Source organism: Ictalurus furcatus, chromosome 3 (assembly GCF_023375685.1).
Source record: "Ictalurus furcatus strain D&B chromosome 3, Billie_1.0, whole genome shotgun sequence".
Lineage (NCBI taxonomy): Eukaryota > Metazoa > Chordata > Actinopteri > Siluriformes > Ictaluridae > Ictalurus > Ictalurus furcatus.
Window position 1 is genome coordinate 16,117,687 of NC_071257.1, and position 22,637 is coordinate 16,140,323.

Here is a 22,637-nt window from a genome sequence, read left to right on the forward strand (position 1 = left end):
CCTAAACCTTCTACCAAGTGTCTATCGTTACAAGCAACTAGATATGTATGCCTTATTTATTCTCACCTTGCACTCATCTTAACTTGTACTTGTCAATGCACAATACACAATGCACTTATCTATTGATAAAGATACACATGCCTATCATCAATATTCATTGGCCATTTTGTCAGGTACAACTGCTATATAGTTGTACTTTTCAAAAGGAATCACAATTACTGACTGTAGTAATAATAATAATAATAATAATAATAAAAGATGCTGTATTCCACAAGGTCGTTAACTGGAGTGTTAATCATCCGGGACTCAGCCCAGGTACTTCTCCGTCAAAAACTTTTAAAAACATACTTCTAAATCGATTGTTTCCAGGCATTTTTTTTCTTGCATGTGAGGGCTAATTGCCTTAAAAATGTGAAAACTCGAGATTTGGATTTGATATACCATATAATCTGCACGTGAATAATCCAGCCACTTGAATGTCTCAAATCAGCATCATATCAGACACCTATTTCCATTATTACTAGGCCTATGTGATGGAAAATCCTCAAAACCCATAATACAATTGCAATTTCATGAATGAAAGTCAAAAATGGCTAACTACTCAAAGTGACTAAACTTTCATAATCTGGTTGTAAAAACCTTGCTGATGGACCTACTTGATATGAACCACAATTCCCACCTCAATGATACAGGTAGTATAACATGAGAAAAATAATGGTCAATTCTCCAGCTCAATGTTCTCAGCTCAGATAGTAGCCTAAAGTTTTGTTGTATGGAAGCTGTGGTAACATAGCTGTCAATGTATGACATGATCAGACAAAAAGTTGGATTTATCATAAAACTTGCCTCAGGTGTTCTCACTGTTTGCAGGACAACCAGACCGATTAAAATATAAAACTTTTTGGCTATATAACATGAGACTAGACTAGTTTTGGTGTTGCTAGCCAAGAGGAGGCACAACTAAATTATCACTGTCAGGGTTTAGCTGCTACAGTGCCATTCAAAGTACATTATCTCTTCTTATGCTCTGCTCATATCATGTTCATGTAACTTGTTCAGTGGAACTTGTATAACCATTTACACACCTTGTTAATGTTTCAGTTTACTGGTAAAAAAATAATAAAATAAAATCGCTGCATATCCATTTTGACCTCACACTAACTGCCTGTGTGAGCTAGCCTTTGGCAGAATTGAGACCCGTCAGCCAATAAGACACGAGTATTTCCACATATTTTCTTGTAAACTCTGTCTGATTGGTCTCGCCTCCATTCACTGAAGATAAAATACAACACTACATTCACCGAAGATACAAAATTACAACACCGCCGTCTTCTTTTACTGACATTCAGTTACGTAGTGACAAACCACTCCGAGTGGAAAATTATTTGGGGCTAAAGAAAAACTCTTCGGGTCTATAGGTCTGAATGTCCAGGCCAGGTTATACCCCTGGTACTCTCTTTCTTGTGGGTGGGTGAGTCTGGTGGGGGTGGGGGCGTTGGGATGCTCATCGGCACCTCCAAGCTGGTGCTTCCCCTTGTGACCGCCTAGTTCGCCTACGCCCAGAAATGGCCCTGATTCTGAGTACATCAGCAACAATGCCATTGCAAAGGCTTGGTAATGTGTGTGGTGCTGGTGTTGTAGGTGCAAAAATGTTGCTGGGATTTGACTGTCACTCAGTGTCACTGCTAGGATGACAATAGTCCATCAACCAAAAATATGTAACCAGCAGTGGCGCTGTCAGAAACTGAGGTTGAACTTCAACTCCTCTGCCACGTTTACTGATTGTAACCCTATAGCACTACAGCACCCTCCGTTATTTGGGTAATGGACCATTCTCAGTGCTGACACTGTCATGGTACTGTGTGTTGTGCTGGTTTGAGTCTATCAGGCACAGGAGTTGTGCGTATACACAGTTAGACTCTATAATTAACCTTTTCCTTTTTTGTGTTCATTGCGTTCTTCAGTTCTTCACAGTTAGTAGTTTCAGCCTGTCATCTGTTTTATGTTTAAGAATAAAGTAAGACAATAAATTAATTAAATGATTACTATCTTGGAGACATTGATTTTGAGAAATATACTGTATATAATCACAGTTAAGGTGGAAGTATACTGGGTGGAGAAAATGCTGACTGACTGCTAAACTTACAATATACCCATATCCACCAACAAAAACACTTTAATCCTTTCATCTGGGGGAAATAAAATTTAAATCAAATGTATTTTCCACAGGTCACTTACCCACTTGGCTATTGGACAACCCTGTGAGCTCCGCCCTTCTCTTCCTGTAAATACCACCACTTCCATGCGCACGGCTTTGCCTTTCTCCCCATACCTAAACGGAAAAAAATGTGGTTGTAGAGACTGAGAAGGGATTACATTACACGCTACACCTAAATGCATCACAGACATGAGCCTGCAGCAGGTCAGTGTAGTGTATAGTGTGGTAAAAGTCACTTTGCTGGGCCCCTTCAGCACAGAAAAGTGGCTTCCTGTGTAACTTCAATAGTGCATGATAACCAGGTTTTGCTTTTCTGCTTCTACAAACTGGTGTTTCTATGTGCAGTTTTACAAAGATTCAAGTTGTTGCATGAATAAAAATCAAGTATTAGACAATAGTTGGGAGAAAATCATGACTGAATTCATATAGGTAACTAGTGTACTTATTTGTGTCATTTAATAAAGTGTTTATTGTTTAGATATGCACTCAAATGAATTTCCTTTTGCAGTAAAGAAAGAGCGTGAGAGAAACTCTCTTTGCTTACTCGTCTTCTATGCTTCTCTTTACCTATCAGTCCCAGTGAAGAAAGCTTATCCTCTCATTCTTCAAAACAAACCATTTTAAAGAATTAAAAACAGTTTGTTGTTATTATACCGTGTCATGTTGCATCAAAACGGTCTAACAGGTCCATGTTAGCTTATATTTAATTGATTCTCGATTCACTTGATTCTTCAAGTGTATCTTTCATACTTCGTACATCATTTCCACTCAGATGGAAAGATGATCACATTTCTGCAATAAAGAGATTAAGATTAAAGTATGTCACCTGTTCTCCATCATCTCTCGTACTGCCGCTACAGTTGGCCCAGATCCAAGGTGCGTGTAGTATGGGCCCTCCTCCTTCTCAATGATTTGCTCTACAAATAAAATAAAAAAAAAAAATGCAATGGTGTTTATGTACAATTCCTCCTAGTAATGGTGTTTGTGATCTTTTTAAAATTCATCAGTGATGTTTTACAGCTTACCCATACAGTCACAGGAGTGGAAGTCCAATATACTTTTTGAGGGAGTGTTGATCAGATTCTTAGTTGGGGTGTTCAGAAAGTTTAATGGAGATTCCAAAAAGCTGTTGAGTGTGTGCTTGGTGGGAGTGTGTTCTCCGGGACATTCTACACCACCATTTTCCATATGTTGAGCTGACATGGACAACACGGTCACAGAGCCCGATGTCTCTACTTCGTAATACCCGTTCTGATCAACGGAAGCCTGACGTGGCTCATAGTTGAGACTGTTTGCTTTATGTTGCCTCCCTGGACTCACTGATGGGTCTGGCCTTTGGACATTAGGCATGGCACAGGGGGCTTGTGATTTAGCACCATGATTCAGCACACTGTGGGTTTTCGATACCTGAGAAATAAAATGTTCTTCACATTCATGCCTCTGGCCTTGGGTAGCACCTAGGTGGCCATTTGTGAGACTATGACAATATCCATTTGGTGGACACTGGTTGCCATGGCAGTGACCCAGAGCTGCATGGTCTGTTTTGAAATGCTGAGTGTTCTGGTTCCCAGAGCTCATGAGAGCCTGCAGGTCTAAGTGCTCTCTCTTATGGGAGTTGCTGAAATGGAAAAGTCGCCTATTTTCATTATTAGCATGTCCTAGGTATTTTTTCAAGTCTATTTGCGTCTGGGGCAGAAACGGATTTCTTTTGGAGTGCAATTTTGCCTTTTGCTGCAAGGCCTCCCTTTTACCCTTCATCTTGAGAAGTGCTTTGCCATTGGGTGATCTCTTGGCTAGTGGTATCCTGTGATTCCCTCCCTCAATCTCAGTGGCTCTCTTTTTTGATATCCTTGGACTTGAGGAGGTTGATTTTGGTTTCCTTTGCCTTTTTAAATGTTGCCCAATGGTGTGATGATTGTATTTTGTGGTCTGAACTGGCATTCCCTTGGGTGGGCTGTTTTCAGAAGATACTGGCTTGTGCTGTGATTCAATCATAAATGCAAGTTGTACCAACTGGGCTGCAACCTCCTCTTCATCTCTCCTCCTTGAGCTATGTGTTCTATCAACATGTTTGATCTTTTTAAAAGTGCCATCTATCCTCTCTGTTTTACAAAGTGCTTGACTTAATCTTCCATGCTCTTGGGTGTGCAAGATTTTTTCACATTCTGAGCTAGCCTTTAAGAGATCATGTAAAGAGAGTCTGTGGGGGGTGGGTGTGCTGCGGTGGGTGGAATTTTCTTGCCTGTTGAATGGACTGCAAATAACAGATGTCTGATGCAATGATGAACTAATTACTGGGACTTTATTGGAAACAACCTCTGATATAGATTTAGCTTCTTGAAGAGGTATAGGCTTGTTTGATGCAAAGTTTGTGGACAATGTGCTTTCATTCTGAAGGTTCTGACCCTGATGATCTATTTTGAAGGGCACGGTTTCTGGGGTAGCTGCCAACTCGGTTAAGGCCGCAATAGCTATGGCCTGATCAATGCTTAAGCTCCTATGCTCAACTAAAGACTGGATATTAGGAAAATACAGTGCAACTGAGTCTTTAAGATGAGGGTTATCATCATTTTCTGGACTGTTAAAAGTCTGTTCTTGGTGTTTATGACTCTGATACGGTTCTTCATTTTCACTTTTTAAAGAACAGATATCTGAGGTCTCTGGACCAAATAGCTTCTCTTCCAAAACCTTCCTATCAGGGATGGCGGAACATACTACAGTTGCTAGTGTAGACAAAGCATCTTCAAAGTAGACACTACTACCTAAGTGGGATGCAATTTGTTCATCTGCCACCGTGCTTGGCTCTTCCATTTTGATCTTTCCATTTTCCATCTTTTCAGGAAGTGCCTCAGGTGGTTGAATGCTGGTGAGCATGTTCAAAGTCCTTTGGGGCTCGGACTGTGTTTTGGTGGGATCTGTATGTTTCTCAGTGTTTGGTTTTACATGCTTAGCACCATTGTGAGAGTCATAGTGAGTAGGAAGTGCCTGGTGGCTGACAGCAGGCCGGAGTTCGCTCTCAGCTGGTGTTGGTGCAGGGCTGTGCTGGAGAGGCGTGGGCGAATCAGGTGGAGCAGAGTGTTCTTGAGATACATCACATGCCTCGTCCTCTGGCACCTCCTCCTCCATCTGCTCTGAGCTAGTGCCATTTACTGAGATGGCCTGTGACTCAACCTGGGCAATGAAAAACAGAATAATGACTAAACTTGGCATAGGAGTGATGTGGCACATATTGTTACTGGCCATCAAAAATCAACAACCTGATGGTGCCACAGCAGGACTACAACTCAAATAAATGCACATTTTGATAAGGACATGTCAATGAATACATTCGAAAGTTTTTGCTCTCTTTGGCTGGGAGTTCCCACAACTGATGGTTCACTTTTGACTAGTCTTCTCCTGTTCTGGCTCTGACCTGGCACCTTACGCCTCATCCACGTATGTCTTGTTATTCTTAAAGGAAAAGTCCACTCTGAATTTAATACTGCAATATTTGTGATGTAATGTGTTGGTTAGTTCTGTATTTTCATTATTCCTGTTTCAAGTAAGCGGTCATGTGCCAGGCTGCCATCAAGCAGGGCACTGCTAGCACAGTTACAAGAGAATTTAATTGGAGAGAAAGAAAAAAAAATCAACAATTTCAAACATAAGTGATAATTGGCAGGTTTTGCTGTTAGCTCTTACAGGAGAAAAAAAATCATATTTTTTAGGTAAAGTAAGAAACTTAACCAAAGTAAAAACAGACCAATATGATCAATGAAAGAAGTTTAAACCAAGAAAGTTAACTCACAATCTTATTATAGAATATATACTGGACACCATTAAAAAAATAATATGCAGAGTGTTCAGTGTAATTGCAGGAGTGCATACAATATAGTCACTGTAGCTCTATGGTTTGTTGATTTTCCTGTATAATTGCATTACTTGGCCGTGTTTCGTAGGTCCTTACAGCGGAATTAAATATATAAACTGTGCACTGCTGTCAACTGGATTTTGGACATTCATGGCCTAATCCCAGTCATCTATATTTTTATATCTTAGATATATATCTCTTTGTAATTGAAAAACGTTTTTGCACACTTCTTATATTATATGCATCACCAATTTACCTAGCACATACACTGGTATTTTCACGACAGAACAAAAGTATAAAAAGCATCAACAGTCAATAACACATTGCTCAGGCAGTGTAGCTATAATTTAATTCACACAGTACATTAGGCTCTTCTTACATATTACATATTTTCCCTTCTTGCATAAATCTAAGAATAAGTATGCAAAAAACTTAAAAGGATTTAAGGGTTTTGAGCCCACTTGTGGTTTTATTGTTTACTGAAGATCTGAATTATACACCAGGAGTTATTACATTGATTGTGAATAATATTGTATACATAACCTTTACAACCTTTATGCCAGGACATGCAGTGATGTAACTGACTAGCTGTGCCAAAAGCAGAGTGAGGCAATAACTTAGCCAGCACCTGCAACTGTTACTGATGGAGAAAAAAAACATAAGAGTATAGTCATCAGCTTCTCTGGCAGGTAATCCAGAAGTGGGGGAAAAAATGAAAGCAGCCAGCATCAGAAACTACTTTTCATAACCAACCCTGGAACATGGCCAGGAACTGAACAGACAGCCCATGTAAATAATCAGCTCCTACTGTATGTCTTCATGGTCTATTCATACTGCACTGGAAGAGCTTCGGAATTTCAGAACTGTATTATAATATTATGATATTATTTGTACTTTGTGACCTGCAACTTGGGTGCACGCTGGCTTAGTGGTTAGCACGTTTGCCTCACACCTCCAGGGTCGGGGGTTTGATTCCCACTGTGTGTGTGGCGTTTGCATATTCTCCCCGTGCTGCTGGGGTTTCCTCCGGATACTCTGGTTTCCTCCCCCAGTCCAAAGACATGCATGGTAGGCTGGTTGGCATGTCTAAAGTGTCTGTAGTGTGAGTGTGTATGTGATTGTGCCCTGTGATGGACTGGCCCCCTGGGGTACACCCAGGGTGTACCCTGCCTTGTGCCTGATGCTCCCTGGGATAGGCTCCAGGTTTCCCTGTGACCCTGAAAAGGATTAAGCGGTAGAGAAGATGGATGGATGGATGGACCTGCAACTTTAAAATGTTCCCTTTTTAAAATCAGATTTTTTTATTTCAATTTTTGTCATGCTTCAGAGAAAAGACCACCAATACAACACTGCAAGAAATGTGTTTAATCAGTTTTATTGCCATAGAAACGTATTCAGAGTCAGTGACTTAATCGGCAACGTGAGTTCAAAAGGTTACATCAATATTTACGCTGGGAAGGTTTGCAGTATTCAGACTCGGGTTACGCGGGTGCTTAAGTTGATTTTTTTGGGCAGCCCACTCAGATTACCTGAGTGCAGTTCACACCTCTGAAGTTGCCAGATTTTGCTTGTGTAGAGTGCTCAGGACTGCAGTCGTCCAGTGTTTCTGGGGCTAGGCTCTGGATCCACCACAACCCTGGCCAGGACAAAGCGGTTACTGAAGATGAATGAATCAGTGATCATATATAAATGAGAAGTAGGCAAAGATTAAGGCTGATTGTCATTAACAGGATGTGAAACTGATCCTAGCTTTGATAATCATGTTAATCATATGAGCACTTCAAAATGTCTTAGTATACAGCCACTTTTTCACTGCATGGTACAGCTCGACTTGACTCGCTTTACTTTTCTGAGCTTGCTTTTCCATGGCAGTTTAGTGCCGCCTCAACATGGGTGGCATCTTCCACTCACCTTCACGCAGGAATAATGTTGTATTATCGAAGCCCTGTACAAATACACAGTCAGGCCGTATTCCAAATGCCTTTCCTGTTCACTGAACATGGACCCTATTAAGGATGTAAAATAACAGCGTTCTAGAACCTACTTAGTGCTCAATATGACTAAGCTTGATTCAACTGCGACAGGAGTGACTTTGTTAAATGTCTGTTTGGAAATCAGTAACGAGAGAGATGTAAAAATCTAAGCCAGAAACCTTTTTTGTAATTAAGTATTGGACACGTCAACATTTTTTTTCAGTAAATACATTTCCAATGAGGTTATTAACATGAAATTTTCACCAGACATCAGTGTTAACTCAATAAATGTTTCATGTGTGACACCTTAATAATGAAAAGCCTTTTTATAGATCATTTTTTCTAACCCAGCTGATATACATTTGCACAGATGGGGGTGTAATTACTTACGGATTTCAGCTGGTTCCTTGCCCTACCTTGCCTTTCTTAGTGTGTTCAATACTTTTTTCCTGTGTCATTCCACCTTATTACACATAACTTTATTTATGGACTTTACTGTTGTGAATTCTTTATATTTCCGGATTTCTTGAGTTAATACTGATGTCTGTTTAAAATTTCATGTGAATAACCTCATTGGAAATATATTTACTGAAAAAAATGTTGACTCGTTCAATACTTATTTCCCCCATTGTATGTATTAAATGACACACATTTATTCAGGCACAATACAGAACCACTCGTTAAGGAGAATTCCCTGCTCCCTCAGTGCATGGCTCACATTTACTATCGGCTCGGCTTTTTGGGAGTTGTACTGTGCGGTGGAAAATTGCCATAACAATATGAGTTCCACCCACATTTATTTGTCACTATAAAATATCAGCGTTTAATTTTTGCATAATTAACTAGAAGTATTTAAATAATTTATACTACTGTTGGCAGGATGTGTGAAGCTTAGGTAGGAATGAAAACAATTACTCTTTTAAATTCTTCATTTTTTGCTGAAGTAGTAAATATGAGGCATGACCTTTGGCAATGAAATTGGTTACAACAAATTGTTAGAGAGTGGCGCTGAACTTAATTCTGCTCCTCGTTCACCTCAATGGACTTAAATCCAAGATCAGAATCATCAGATGCACTTTTGTTTTTGCCTTTGTTTTCAGTTTGAGTGGAAACAGCCCATGAATGCAGTATCACGCAACATTGAATGTGAATGAATGTGTAGCACGCAACATTGGAAATGAATTACGTAAGTCCTGCCTCGTCAATAAAAAGAGAAAATTAAACTGTTAATAAAGACGTTCGCAGAAAACACTTAGTCTACCAAGTCTAACATTGTACACATGTACACATACAAGGCCCTTTGCTTCAATAGTTATAGAGAAACATGCAGGCACAGTAGCTAAAGCAACCTGAATAAAACATTCTTTCATATGATTTGAGCCAAAGACCACACATTATTTACAGTTTTGTCAGATTTTAAAAGCTATTTTGAATCTGTCCGTCAATATGTTTCTGGTATATAAGTTTCTTCTCAGCTATGTCTTGGTCTGATCTTGTATGACTAAAAATAAGTGCCTGGAAAGAATTGGCAGGATGGCCACCAACTGGATGTTGTTTACAAGAAGGCTTTGATACTGCCCATAGTTTGTAACTTGCATTTGTCAGTTGTTTCATATTTTGTTTTAATTTGAACAAATATAGACCCAGAAACCTTTCCATTTTAACTAACGGTTCAAATATATCGCAAGAACTGATATCTTCAATATAAAAGTGTATTACAATATACACCAAATATAAATAAACAAAAAAACTAAACAAGCTCGTTATCATTAGCAATCTGTTCTAACATCCAAACTGCAGCTAACGGTAGCTAAAAAACAAAACAAAAAACACAATGAAGTAATCAGCATAGGCTAAACTCATAGGCTTCTCCAAAAACTGTAACATCCTTAACATCAGTTATTCAAATGACGGCTGTAATTACCAATAAATAATAAAACTCCTAGCCTACTTTACATACACACAGACCTGTGTGAAGGAAGATTATTCCCCGTCCCATTCAGATAACTTTCAAAACGTTTCAAATCGCCAAGGGTCTTCTTCTTTTTGCTGTGTGCACTGGGTGTCACACTTGGCATGTGGAGATTTTGCTTTTAGAGTATACTATGATGGTTGAACACATCAGAAATTGAAATGACCATGCACCTCGTGAACTCTGCTGAGCTGAGCATATTCACGTGCATCTCTCTGAAGTCAACGTGTATGACATGTCTGTCAATTGCACAAATAACCCAGCAACATGACGGAGTGCTGAAAGAAACTTATCACAGCAAATAAGTGCACATTAGTAGTATGTACAGAAAACGTACTCCCGCCATAAACCAACTACTCTGATGCACTTTATTTCTGGAACCTGATCTAAAAACAGCTGCAAATAAATCTGACAAGCGCAATAATCAGTGAGGTCCATGCGTTATGTTCATCTGCGTTAACCTGATGTCTATAGTTAATTAATAGTTAATTAATATCTTGAAATTAAGGCTGAAATGTGATCGTTTCTGACCCCATGCTGTCTCTTATTATGTGCAGTGAGCAGGAGCTAAACTGAAATAACTCCTTTTATCACGTGTTCTTGTTTACTGTAAAAACATGAATAGTGCTTGTTCAGATCACTTGGCATAAAGGAGATGATTTGCTTATTCTCAGCACGTCACACATCTCAGCTTCTTTGTTTCTCGTTTGTTGTGTCTGAAGCACTGAAACCCAGAAAGTCACACTTGACTCCTTTTCAGGGTAATAACAACCCTGTTCTCACACACACACACACACACACACACACACACACAAACCGTAGACATGGTAAACGACACACACCCCCCACGCACACCCCTAGCAACAGTGCACGTATTGCCTACAGAATTCTAAGAAGCCTCCCTGAGGAAGCGTTACCAGGGAAAGTTAGAGCAGAGTGGGCGTGTCCAACCCAAACACAGAGGAGAGACTTCACATCTTTTGCATCTCACTAACTACACACACTGACGAAACTTCCCATTTACAAAAGAGAGAAGACAATATAATACACCATTAGAAGAAAAAAAAAAAGAAGGAAGCTCATGTGACCTAAATAACACATTTTCTCTAATCCTTCCATTTCTTCCATCGCTAAACAAAAGATTCACAGTTAACATTTTGAGAATCAAAGACACAACAAGTAGGTCACAGATTTACACTTGTGGTTTAGATCTCAAGTTGCAATTCTGAAATCTGGAGAGGGGAAAAAAAAAAAGGTCTTGCTCCTACCTTGACACGACTAACAAGTGTCGTGATGCTCTCCTAGTCCTTTCGAAAGCCCTCAAAGAGTAATTCGCCAAAACTGCACCGCATGCACAATGTCAGAGCATCAAGTCTTTAGTGCAACGTGACTTCTAAAAAAGCATGCTTCCTTCCTGGTGAGAGTTTCTCTGAAGCTGCTTGTGGTGGCTTCATTCATACTGCACTCCTTTCCTGTCTCACAACTTCACTGAACTCAATAGAAAACAGACTAAACAGAGCGCAGATGAGAATCTTACGCTTGCTCCTGCCTGCCAGCCAGCATAAACGTAGCACATGCGGATTACAAATGCAGCATTCCTCAATGAACAGAGCGGCAGGTGCCAAAACCGTACTTAATTATTTAAAAAAAAAAACATTTATAAAAAAAAAGAAACATTCATATAGCTAAAAGTGGGCATTTGTTACCTTGGAGACGCTGTTCTTTTTCTGTGGTTTGGAAAGATCTTTGCAGCTCACCTGAAAAGAAGAATCATAACATAAACCATCATACATTACTGATGCAGGAATAAGAACAAAACACAGTCAGACACACAAAGCAAACGAGCAGACCCACAATCATAACATCTCTGTCTCCTCGAGACAATAGCTGTAAAAAAAAAAAAAAAGAAAAGAAAAGAAAGAAAAGCCAGTGGTATACCTTGTCGCTCCTTAGGGGCAAGCCCTCGATTTTAGGCAACATAATCCTAAAAGGTAGCCATCTTGCCTCCCTTGGATTTAGAAGAATAAGTGGCTGTAGTGCTCGATGAGAAGTGAGCTGCCCAGGTTTGCATGATCAGCACAGAGCGAAACAGCCACACACTGCCGCAGACGCCTGACGCATGCTTCTGACCGACGCGCACACGGCACAGGCAGCCAATCGCGTGGAGACTTTTGCAGCTTGTAAATCATCGGCCATGCCTAGACCCTCCTAAACAAAGGATCCCCTATGTGAGCTCTTACTCTACAAGTACGCACGAGGGCAAGAGACAAGCTGTGGGGTGGACAACTGCAGTGCTGGACTGGAGCGCAAAGCAGCAAGGGTAGCTATGCTTTCGACTGGGAACTGGTTGTTCTACAGGGTGAAAACATAAATATAAACCCCACACACACACACACACACACACACACAGATTTATCTGCACTCTTTGTCTGCAATCTAGTACCCTAGCATTAATTAATCACATATCTACATGGAATTACAAAAAAACAAAACAAAAATATGACTGATTTATTCTATGACTAATAACCAATATTTCCTCAAAATAACACTAAAGCAAGGTGCGCCACTCTTTCAGGGCACAAACACATACAAGTTCACATCTGTTCTCTCTTCCATGAGAAGTGTACATCAAGCTGTTGCGAGTCTTCTCTCTGTTCTGTCCGCTGTTCATGCTCGTCTTACGTACACAATGCCATTTATACCCTGGCACATTCAGATGTGCACACAACCACAAGGAAACAGTGAAGATACTTTCAGGTGTTACTTTATTACAGCAAACTCCTTACACACAGAGTGTCACAAGCCATCAGTACTTTAGTGCACACACCTAATCTCATTATCACAGGTGAATGTACACAATAAAAAAAAACTGACAGTTTAATATGTATTCCATAAGCACTCATTTAAACGCATGTTTACATTAGGAAATAAAGGCATACCTGGCGGATAAGGTGTGGAGACAGTTTTCTTGCTTGATCACATACTGAATTGTTGTTGAACGAGTCAGACAAGATTACTACTTATAAGATCTGCGGTCTATATACGATACCGTTTACACACATTTAATTAATCCCACTCTATCTAAACTTTGCTTCTACATTCCTGAAACTTTGTATTCTCTCATGATCTGTAAGCATGTGTCCTCCTCTCCCTCCCCCCACCCCAGCTATTGTCATCGTGCGTTCAGCGATGACGACTGCAGTCGTTAGCAGAACTCTGAGTCGTGCAGTGATTCAGCAGCCTTCAGAAAGACGCACTCTTCACGCCGCAGCTGCCGTGAGAATAACAGAGCTCGTGAGATCCTCTCAGATAGGAAGAGGGCCGTGAGAACCTGATGAGGTAATTCCATGACTGCAGAAAGCCAAGCTGATGCTATTTGTGAGTAATAATGCTAAATTTAACGTGTTGAATAATGATCTTTGGTTGCATGTGCCCACTCGTGAAATTCTGAGCTTGTGCTTTATGTACTTTTAAATAAAAGCTGTTTCATAAAATTCTCACTTTAAAAAAAAAAGCAAAACTTTGGTGTAAAACTAACTTGCTAGTTTGATTGTACAAAAGGTTAACATTTGCCTAACGAGCTTTCGTGTAGAATCCATGCTGAAGACTTTTTGGTATTTAAAATATATATATATATATATATATATATATATATATATATATATATATATATATATATATATATATATATATATACATACATACACACACACACACACACACACTCCCCTATGTCACAGATGCCCAATCATCTGTCTCGTCAATGCACTGAGCATGTGATCGGTACACTAAAAACATATTGAGGGAAGCAATAGATTATATTGATGATGATGATGCCTTCAGTCGATGCTGGTGCACGTCTTCCACCTCTCTTTCCACTGAGGTACTCCTATTGGCTCGCTCTTAAAATGTCCCATATGCTGAGCTTTAACAAGCTGACCAACTGTCATTAGTCACAAGCAGTGCCAGCATTAATCACGGTCTTCTTAACAAATAATTAATGAGTTAGATGGTTGGAAGTGCTCGCCCCATGCCTATACACCATGCCCTATCACGGCATATTCAGGTGCTAGTGGGATGTAGAACTGGTGGAACATTCCAACCCTTGTATTAATGGTGACCGTTTTGGAAAGCATGACTCCTTGCTTGAAACCACACAATGAATAAGCCCCCAGACAGCAGGAACAGTGACCCGAGTCAATAAGATTAACACAACAGGCCTAAAAAACTTCTAAAGATGAAAGAATAAACGTGCTACATTTCTGTACCTCAAAATGAAGACAACTATTACATAACAAAGTCATTATTTTTTCCAACCTGCAGTCTAATTAGTTCCTTGTTTTGCTTAACTTGAATCATTCTTTTGAATCAGGCTGATTGCCCAAAAAAATCCTACAAGATTGAAAGATCAAAGAAGCCCTTGGTAAGGACATCACCAAGCATTGTCTTCTAAAGGACAGCGTGAGGTGCTCGTGAGCAGCACTGGACTGAGACGCTGTCTCCGCCTACAGCTTTTATTATCATTGCTGACAGAAACAGACCACAGTCATCCAGCCCACAGGTTCCCTGAGTGGTCGGGAAGTAAATAGTGTATGGCTGTGTGCTTTATGTGTGTACTGTATGTGTGTGTGGAGTGATATAGGAGGACCAAAGCTTTTACTTTAAACTAAGTGTCTCTAATACCTGTGTAGTTACACATAAACAATACACGTAGCTATAATGTAAATGCTGGCGGTGTGTACACTGACACAGATAGATTACAGCAGTACATCTTACATGGGTAAATACACATGTGCATCAGTTTCAGTTTTGGAGTGTGTATCTTCACATTTTCTAACTTTTATATCATCTCTACACCATATTTGTGTTGTAATATGCTAATCCGACAGAATCGGATTAACACCAGTCTGTAATTTAACATACTACATACTAACTATACAGGAAATATCTCTCAAAAAAAATAAATAACTGGACATGGTTCCTGTGTAGTACTGGCACTGATACTGATACTGGCATTATGAGATTATCATGACTATGCCCTACTCCATATGAAGGCTACACCCTTTACTTTGAGAATTGTGACATGTAAGGGTTAAAAGTAATATCCATTTGGAACACACACGTTCAAAGCTATTTTTCCTCCCAGAATTTATGGGCAGTTAATTGAAGTAGTAATGTGATATGAACCGTACTTAAGAGCTACTTTTATCTGTTTCCTTTTAATAATAGCTTATTATTCCTAAATGGAATGTTTATATCTAAACTTGACCTTACATTTACACTGGTCGGTCATAACATCAAAACCACCTGCCTAATATTGTGAAGTTCCCCTTATACCACCTAAACAGCTCTGGCCTGTCGAGGCATGGACGCCACAAGACCTCTGAAGGTGTGCTGTGGTATCTGGCACCAAGATGTAAGCAGCAGATCCTTTAAGTGCTGTAAGTAGCGAGGTGGGTCCTCCATGGATTGGACTTGTTTGTCCAGCACATCCCACAGATGCTGGATCGGATCGAGATCTTGGAATTTGGAGGCCGAGTCAACACCTTAAACTCGTTATCACGTTCCACAAACCATTCCTGAACAATTTTTGCAGGGTCTCAAGGCACATTATCCTGCTGAAAGAGGCCACTGCCATTATAGAATACTGTTGCGATGAAGGGGTGTACTGTAGGTAGGTGGTACGTATCAAAGTAGCATTCAGATGAAAGCCAGAACCCAAGTTTTCCCAGCAAAACATTGCCCAGAGCATCACACTGCCTCCGCCAGCTTTCCACAGTGCACCTTGCTGCCATCTCTTCCACGGTCTGTGGCTACACAGCCCCATATGTAGCAAGTGGTGGTGCACTGTGTGTTCTGTCACCTTTATTGCATAACCAGCATTAACGTTTTCAGCAATCTTTGCTACAGTAGCTCTTCTGTGGTCTCAATGTTATGGCTGATGCAAAAAATATCTCAGAAGCAAAAGGTTTATCAGATATGCCCATCGAAAAAGACGTACCCTTTAATGTATGTGCTTTTCATCACTTCACCATGGGCTGTCCCCCTTTATAGCGTTCTCATGATGTTCTATTACGTCAGAATGGACTGTAGCTATTGTCGCAATCTGAACGAAAATGTTATTGGAAAACCAGCAGCTCATACAAATGTAATTTTCCTGAACCTAATGCATTTGAGAGAAACCCGATGTCCTGCCAAGATAGACTTGTGTATGGACATGAGCCAAAACTGAAGTTGATACACATGGGTATTTACAGAAGATGTACTGCTGTGCTCCATCTACATCTGTATGCACATCCTCAGTAGTGACATTATAGCTGCATGTGCAGTGTATATGTAACGATAATCACCAGAGACACCTAATATAATGTGAGACCAGACCAAACATATGGTTCAATCCCTTCTATAATAACAGAAGAGAAGAAACAAAGAAACCACTGGTTCAACTATGAAATGGCTTCTACTTTAGAGCCAAATTAGCCAATCACCATTACAGCACTCCAAATAGCATAGAGTTCTTAGAAACAGCCTAGACCATCGTGAATCAATTTCAAACCAACGTTGAAACAGTAGCCTAAATGACTCAGACATGTTCATTCATCCATTTTCAGTAACTAACATGTTCATTAATTTACGTTACCCTACAATATGAAGTTGAAATATTTATATATACAGATATACACACAGTGTCCTCCATTAATATTGGCACCCTTGCAAAGAAGGCTGTGAAAAATTGTCTTTATTGTTTAACATTTTTTTTTTTAATTCACAAAAATACCCTGCTACCATGGATATCAAACAATTGAAAACAAAACACAGGTTTATCAAAAGATATATATTTGTTAAATAGATGTGTGTAACAATTATTGGCACCCTTTTAGTCAATACTTGCCTTTGCCAAGATAACAGCTTTGAGTCTTTTCCTATAATACCTGATGAGGTTGGAGAATACATGGCAAGGGATCTGAGAACATTCCTCCATACAGAATCTCTCCAGATCCCTGGAAGATCCAACCATGACACATTTTAAGCTTTCTGGAGAGGCAGTCAGGTTTTCAGTTAATATCTGTTGATATTTGATAGAGTCCATGAGGCCATGTATCCTAACAAAATGTTCAGGTCCTCTGGCAGAAAAACGGCCCAAAACATTAAAGATCCACCACCATGTTTAACCAGGGGCATGAGGTACTTTCCATATGGCTACCTCTGTGTACACAAAAACCACCTCTGGTGTTTATTGCCAAAAAGCTCTATTTTGGTTTCATCTGATCATAGAACCGATACAATTTGAAGTTCCAGTAGTGTCTGGCAAACTGAAGATGCTTGAGTTTGTTTTTGGATGAGAGTAGAGGCTTTTTTCTTGAAATCCTTCCAAACAACTGGTGGTGATGTAGGTGACTTCAGATTGTAATTTTGGAGACTTTCTGACCCCAAGACGCAACTAACTTCTGCAATTCTCCAGCTGTGATCCTTGGAGATTTTTTGGCCACTCGAACAATCCTCTTCACAGTGTGTTGAGACAATACAGACACACGTCCAATTCCAGGTCGATGCATAACATTTTCCAGTTGTGTTTTATAGAGTGTGTGTGTGTGTGTGTGTAATATATGTATATGTATATATATATATATATATATATATATATATATATATATATATATATATATATATATATATATATATATATACACACACACACACACACACACACACACACATACATACAGTGGGTGAAATAAGTATTGGACGCGACGACATTTTTTTTCAGTAAATATATTTCCAATGAGGTTATTCACATGACATTTTCACCAGAATTCAGTATTAACTCAAGAAATCTGTAAATATAAAGAATTCACAACATTAAAGTCCATAAATAAAGTTATGTGTAATAAAGTGGAATGACACTGACTACATTTACATGGACAGCAGTAATCTAATTATTGACCTTACTCTGAATAAGATAATAATGTGATTAAGGTGTTTACATGAGTCACTTTTAGAATACTCCTGTCATGTTCCCGTTTTACATGTTATAGAACATGGTTCGATTAACAGCACACGTCATTACGTCACCACGCCACGCCGTCTGACGTCCCTTCAGAATTTCACGTTTCAACATATAGTTCGTCTTCGTTATGGTACCGTATACAGTTTTGGGTGTTTTTATTAAATTTTTTTTTACGAATGCTTCAAGTGCGGTTAATTATTTGTCATGCTGTACGTGCAAATAGACAACTGCTTGAAACCGTGGGCTGTGTCCCAAACCGCATACTTACCGTCTATATAGTAGCCAACATACATGTATTTCTCCTACAACAGGCCTATAGTAGGCAAGTATGCGGTTTGGGACGCAACCGTGCTCTCTTGTTTGCCGTAAAACGGTTGAGCACTGCCGTGTGTGATCGTGTCCTGTCGCAAAATGCGGTGAAAACTCACACGACGTTAATAGTGTGATTAAGGTGTTTACATGTCTGTAATAAACATCGATAATGCGACTAAAACAGGAGTACTTCACATGTCTTAATTCGATTTGTGTTTACTTTGAGTATGACCTTAATCGGATTAAGGTAATAAAAAATTGCTGTTTACATGCTAGTTTCTTAATCAGAGAATTGTCTTAATCGGGTTAATAGTGGATTATTGTTGTCCATGTAAACGCACTGACTGTCATATAACAGCCAAGTCAAGACTCAGTTTCCCAGGAGACACCGCTGACTACAAACATGGCTGCTGAGAACTACACTTCCCACATACGCATGCGCTCACCTTCCCCGGATTTCTAATCGGACACAGCTGCTTCCAATCACACACACACTCTCACTACAGCATTTAAGAGACTTTGGAAACAAACAGACTTTGCGAATTAATACGTTCAGTAGACTTGCTCTCTGCCGTTTTGCCAACCTGTGTTCTAGGGAGTTTTGCCTTAGTGTATTTTGCCCAGTGTTTCTGTACCCGACCTCATTTTCTGCCTCGCCTCGTTTTGTTTGTTTGCCTGATCGCCTGACCCCTGATTGTTTTCTCGACTACGAACTTTGTCTCACCCTTTGGATTATTCTGCCTGGACTATGTCACCCACAACTGCTTACGTCGCCACCCACGGTACGTGACAGACACAGGAAAAAAGTATTGAACACGATAAGAAAAAGCAGTTCTCCACGGCAAGGTAAGGCAAGGAACCAGCTGAAATACGAAAAGTAATTATACCCCCTATCTATGCAAATTAATATCAGCTGGGTTAGTAAAAATTGATGGTCTATAAAAAGGCTTTTCGTTACCAAGGTGTCACACAAGAAACATCTCATGATGGGTAAAAGCAAAGAGCTTTCCCAACACCTTTGTAACCTTATTGTTGCAAAACATACTGATGAAATCAGATATAGACATATTTCAAAACTTCTGAATCCTCCAGTAAGCACCAGTGGTGGGGCAGTGGTGGCTCAGTGGTTAAAGGCTCTGAGTTACTGATCAGAAGGTCAGGAGTTCAAGCCCTAGCACTGCCAAGCTACCAATGTTGGGTCCTTGGGTAAGGTCCTTAACCCTCAATTACTCAGTTGTATAAATGAGATAAATGTAAGTCGCTCTGGATAAGGGCGTCTACCAAATGCTGTAAATGTAAATTTAAATGTAAGCACCATTGGGGCCATTATCCGCAAGTGAAAGCAACATCACTCCGTCATCAACCGGCCAAGCACAGGAGCTCCTTGCAAGATTTCTGACCAGGGAGTCAGAAGAGTAACCCAAAAGCCAAGGACCACTCAGAAAGTGTCCAGAAATACTTGGAGGCAGTAGGTATCATGGTCACAGAGAAAACAATAGGCAACGCACTCCACTGCTCACGCTCACCCCGCAAGACTCCATTACTAAAGAAAAGGCATGTCGATGCTCGTTTAAAGTTCACTACAACTCATTTGGACAAGCCTATGAAATACTGGGAGAGTGTAGTCTGGTCAGACGAGAGGAAAGTTTAACTTTCTGGCTGTCAAACTACACACCATGTTTGGAGAAGAAATGGCACTGCACATCACCCTAAAAACACTATACCAACAGTGAAGTTTGGAGGTGGAAGCATCATGGTGTGGGGCTGTTTTTCATCGCATGGTACTGGTAGACTTCATATAATTGAAGGAGCGATGAATGGAGCCCTTTACCGGGAGATTCTTGAGAAGAATCTGCTGCTATCACCAATAACATGAACATGAGATGTGGGTGGACCTTCCAGCAGGACAACGATGCAAAGAACACAGCAAAGGAAACTCTCTTGGTTTCAGAGAAAAAAAATCAAGGTGTTATAAAGGCAAAGTCAATCACCTGAGTCAATCAAACTGATCAAGATTTAAAGACAATATGTTTAGAAGAATGGGCCAAAATCATATCTGAATACTACTGCCCATTAATTTCTTCATACAGGAAGTGTCTTGAAGCTGTCATTACAAACAAAGGCTTCTCCACTATGTATTAAATAAATTTCACTTAGTGTGTTCAAAACTTTTTTACCTGTGTCATTACACTTTATTACACAACTTTATTTATGGAATTTTAATTAATGTTGTGAATTCTATTTATTTTCAGATTTCTTGAGTTAATATTGATGTATGATAATTTCACGAGAATAGTCTCATTGGAAATATATATACTGAAAGAAATCTCGAAGAGTCCAATACTTATTTCCCCCACTGTAAGCAATTATACATTATTCGTTTATGGCTGCACAAAAAGCAGTGATAATTAAACTACGGTCCTAATAATAAAAACACTTTCACTGCACCTTACGGTTTCTGTTACTCACTGTCTTTAGGCATATTGTTTTACTTATGTATATTTTGTTCGTACCGTTTTAATTAGACATTACTTGCACTCCCACTGTTTATGATTACGCCTCCGTCTGATGGTGACTGAGGTCACGTTGGGCATAAAACAGTAAAACTGAAAAAATTTGTCATTGACTCTGGGTATCTGCTAAAGCTAGCAGCGTCACGTTACGTGCGTTTGACCTCAGGTGCCATCAATTGGGAAACAGCTTATACTTCCGGTTAGTAAAAAAACGCTAGTGTTCCATTTGAGATGATACTACCCTTCTAAAGTCATACACTGGATGGTAGACTACATAGTGCATAGTGTAAATGTATATACGTTATTTGGGACACAACTTTGATCTGTACTCTCCGATGCGTGTTTTCGGAACAGAAGTAACACGATGAGTAAACGTGCCCCGTGCCGCACGCAGACTGACTAATCGATAATAAGATTCATTGACAAACATTTTTAAAATCGATTATTATCGATTTTATTGATTAGTTGTGGCATCTCTAAACTCCAGGGAGAAAATACCCCAGGGCATCATACTGGTAATATAAATATGACTTTTAAACATAAGGTCTTTTATGCTTGTTCAAGAAATTGAGCCAAACTAAAATTTTTGTGTTGGTGGAATGTAAAATAGGCCATTTTGAATTGAAAATAAGAGTTAAACTACATTTCTATGTTTGTGAGAGACAGTTAGGCACTACATACAACCTTAATTTCAAACAATCTTTGCAGATTCCACATTGTGAAAAGCCATTCCAAATGCTCCTACTTTTTACACTGCTCTTCAAGGGACTTGGGTTCCAGTTTTTATGCAAAACTATGTAGATATTCAAATGTCCGGATAACTTGGACCGAGAGACAATACCTTTAGCTTCAATCATTACAGCATTCACATAGATAAAACGATTCACAGTGTTGTGATATCCACTGCAGAACATGATGTGGTTGGTGTTTTCATATGTGGGTAGCTACCGGGGTGTGGAGGTTGGTAACAGCAGTAGTAGGCACACAGGAGAAAAGATGTTATAGTAGTTTTGAGTCAGTGCTGCCTCCTCACATTTTCATGCTTCACGATTCTCACGAATCCTTTCTGGCAACCTCAGCCTCCTAGCGGCCATGCCCACACCTCACAATCTGACACACAGTCACAGTATCAACAACCCACACTATCGCCTTCAGTTTTTTGTATTTCTTGTGAAATCTGTCACATTTCACTTTAAGCATATTTTTAAAAAATAAATAAATTCTCAGCCATTATATGTGCTAAACAAAACAAGCTGTGCTAAACACAAACACGATATCATAGTCCTGAGTGTCAGGCATTTACATGTGCTGTAGTGGAAGGGTGGAGGCTCACCCAAGCTTACTTTATACAAGACTTCCTTCCATTACCGAACTATTGCAATGCCATAGAGGGTTGAATGAGTTCAACAGCAGTGTGTGTCTGTATATGTGTGTGTGTATGTGCATGCACATGCATGGGCATGCTTTTCTATCTCAGTGGGGCCCAAATGTCACCACAAGTGTAGGAATATCTAACAGCTTTGATATTGGCTGGTCCCAATGAGAAGAACCCTTTTTTTTTTTTTTTTTTTTTTACAAAAACTCCAACTTTTTATTTTAAAAAACTAGAACAGCATAAATGGTTTCCTTTTGGTTGCTAAGGTTAAGGTTGGGGCTAAATTTAAGTATAGCATTTTTTAGCTGCATAATTTTCAATGGAATGCCCGAACAAGGATAGTAAGACAAACGTGTGTGTGTGTGTGTGTGTGTGTGTGTTTTGGTTATCAACGTTGCACCAGAGTATTTGTATAT

The 22,637-nt window shown here is 39.7% G+C and overlaps 1 protein-coding gene across 9 annotated transcripts in view; it reads right to left on the reverse strand.

The window, feature by feature from the left end:
- The window catches only part of LOC128605531 (eukaryotic translation initiation factor 4E), a 57,635-nt gene that overhangs the window by 24,847 nt on the left and 10,151 nt on the right, over nt 1–22,637 (reverse strand). For 5 of the 9 annotated variants that reach the window (XM_053621056.1, XM_053621050.1, XM_053621054.1 and 2 more), the window contains 4 exons: nt 11,720–11,770; nt 3,244–5,389; nt 3,045–3,135; nt 2,239–2,332 (listed from right to left, as the gene is read on the reverse strand). In XM_053621056.1, the coding sequence (XP_053477031.1) occupies nt 2,239–2,332; nt 3,045–3,135; nt 3,244–5,344 (2,286 nt within the window). In that variant the 5' untranslated portion in view covers nt 5,345–5,389; nt 11,720–11,770. Of the gene's footprint in view, nt 1–1,914; nt 2,822–3,044; nt 3,136–3,243; nt 5,390–11,281; nt 11,771–11,951; nt 13,609–22,637 lie in introns of those variants that run through there. The other 4 variants (XM_053621053.1, XM_053621057.1, XM_053621058.1 and 1 more) reach the window with 4 other exon arrangements.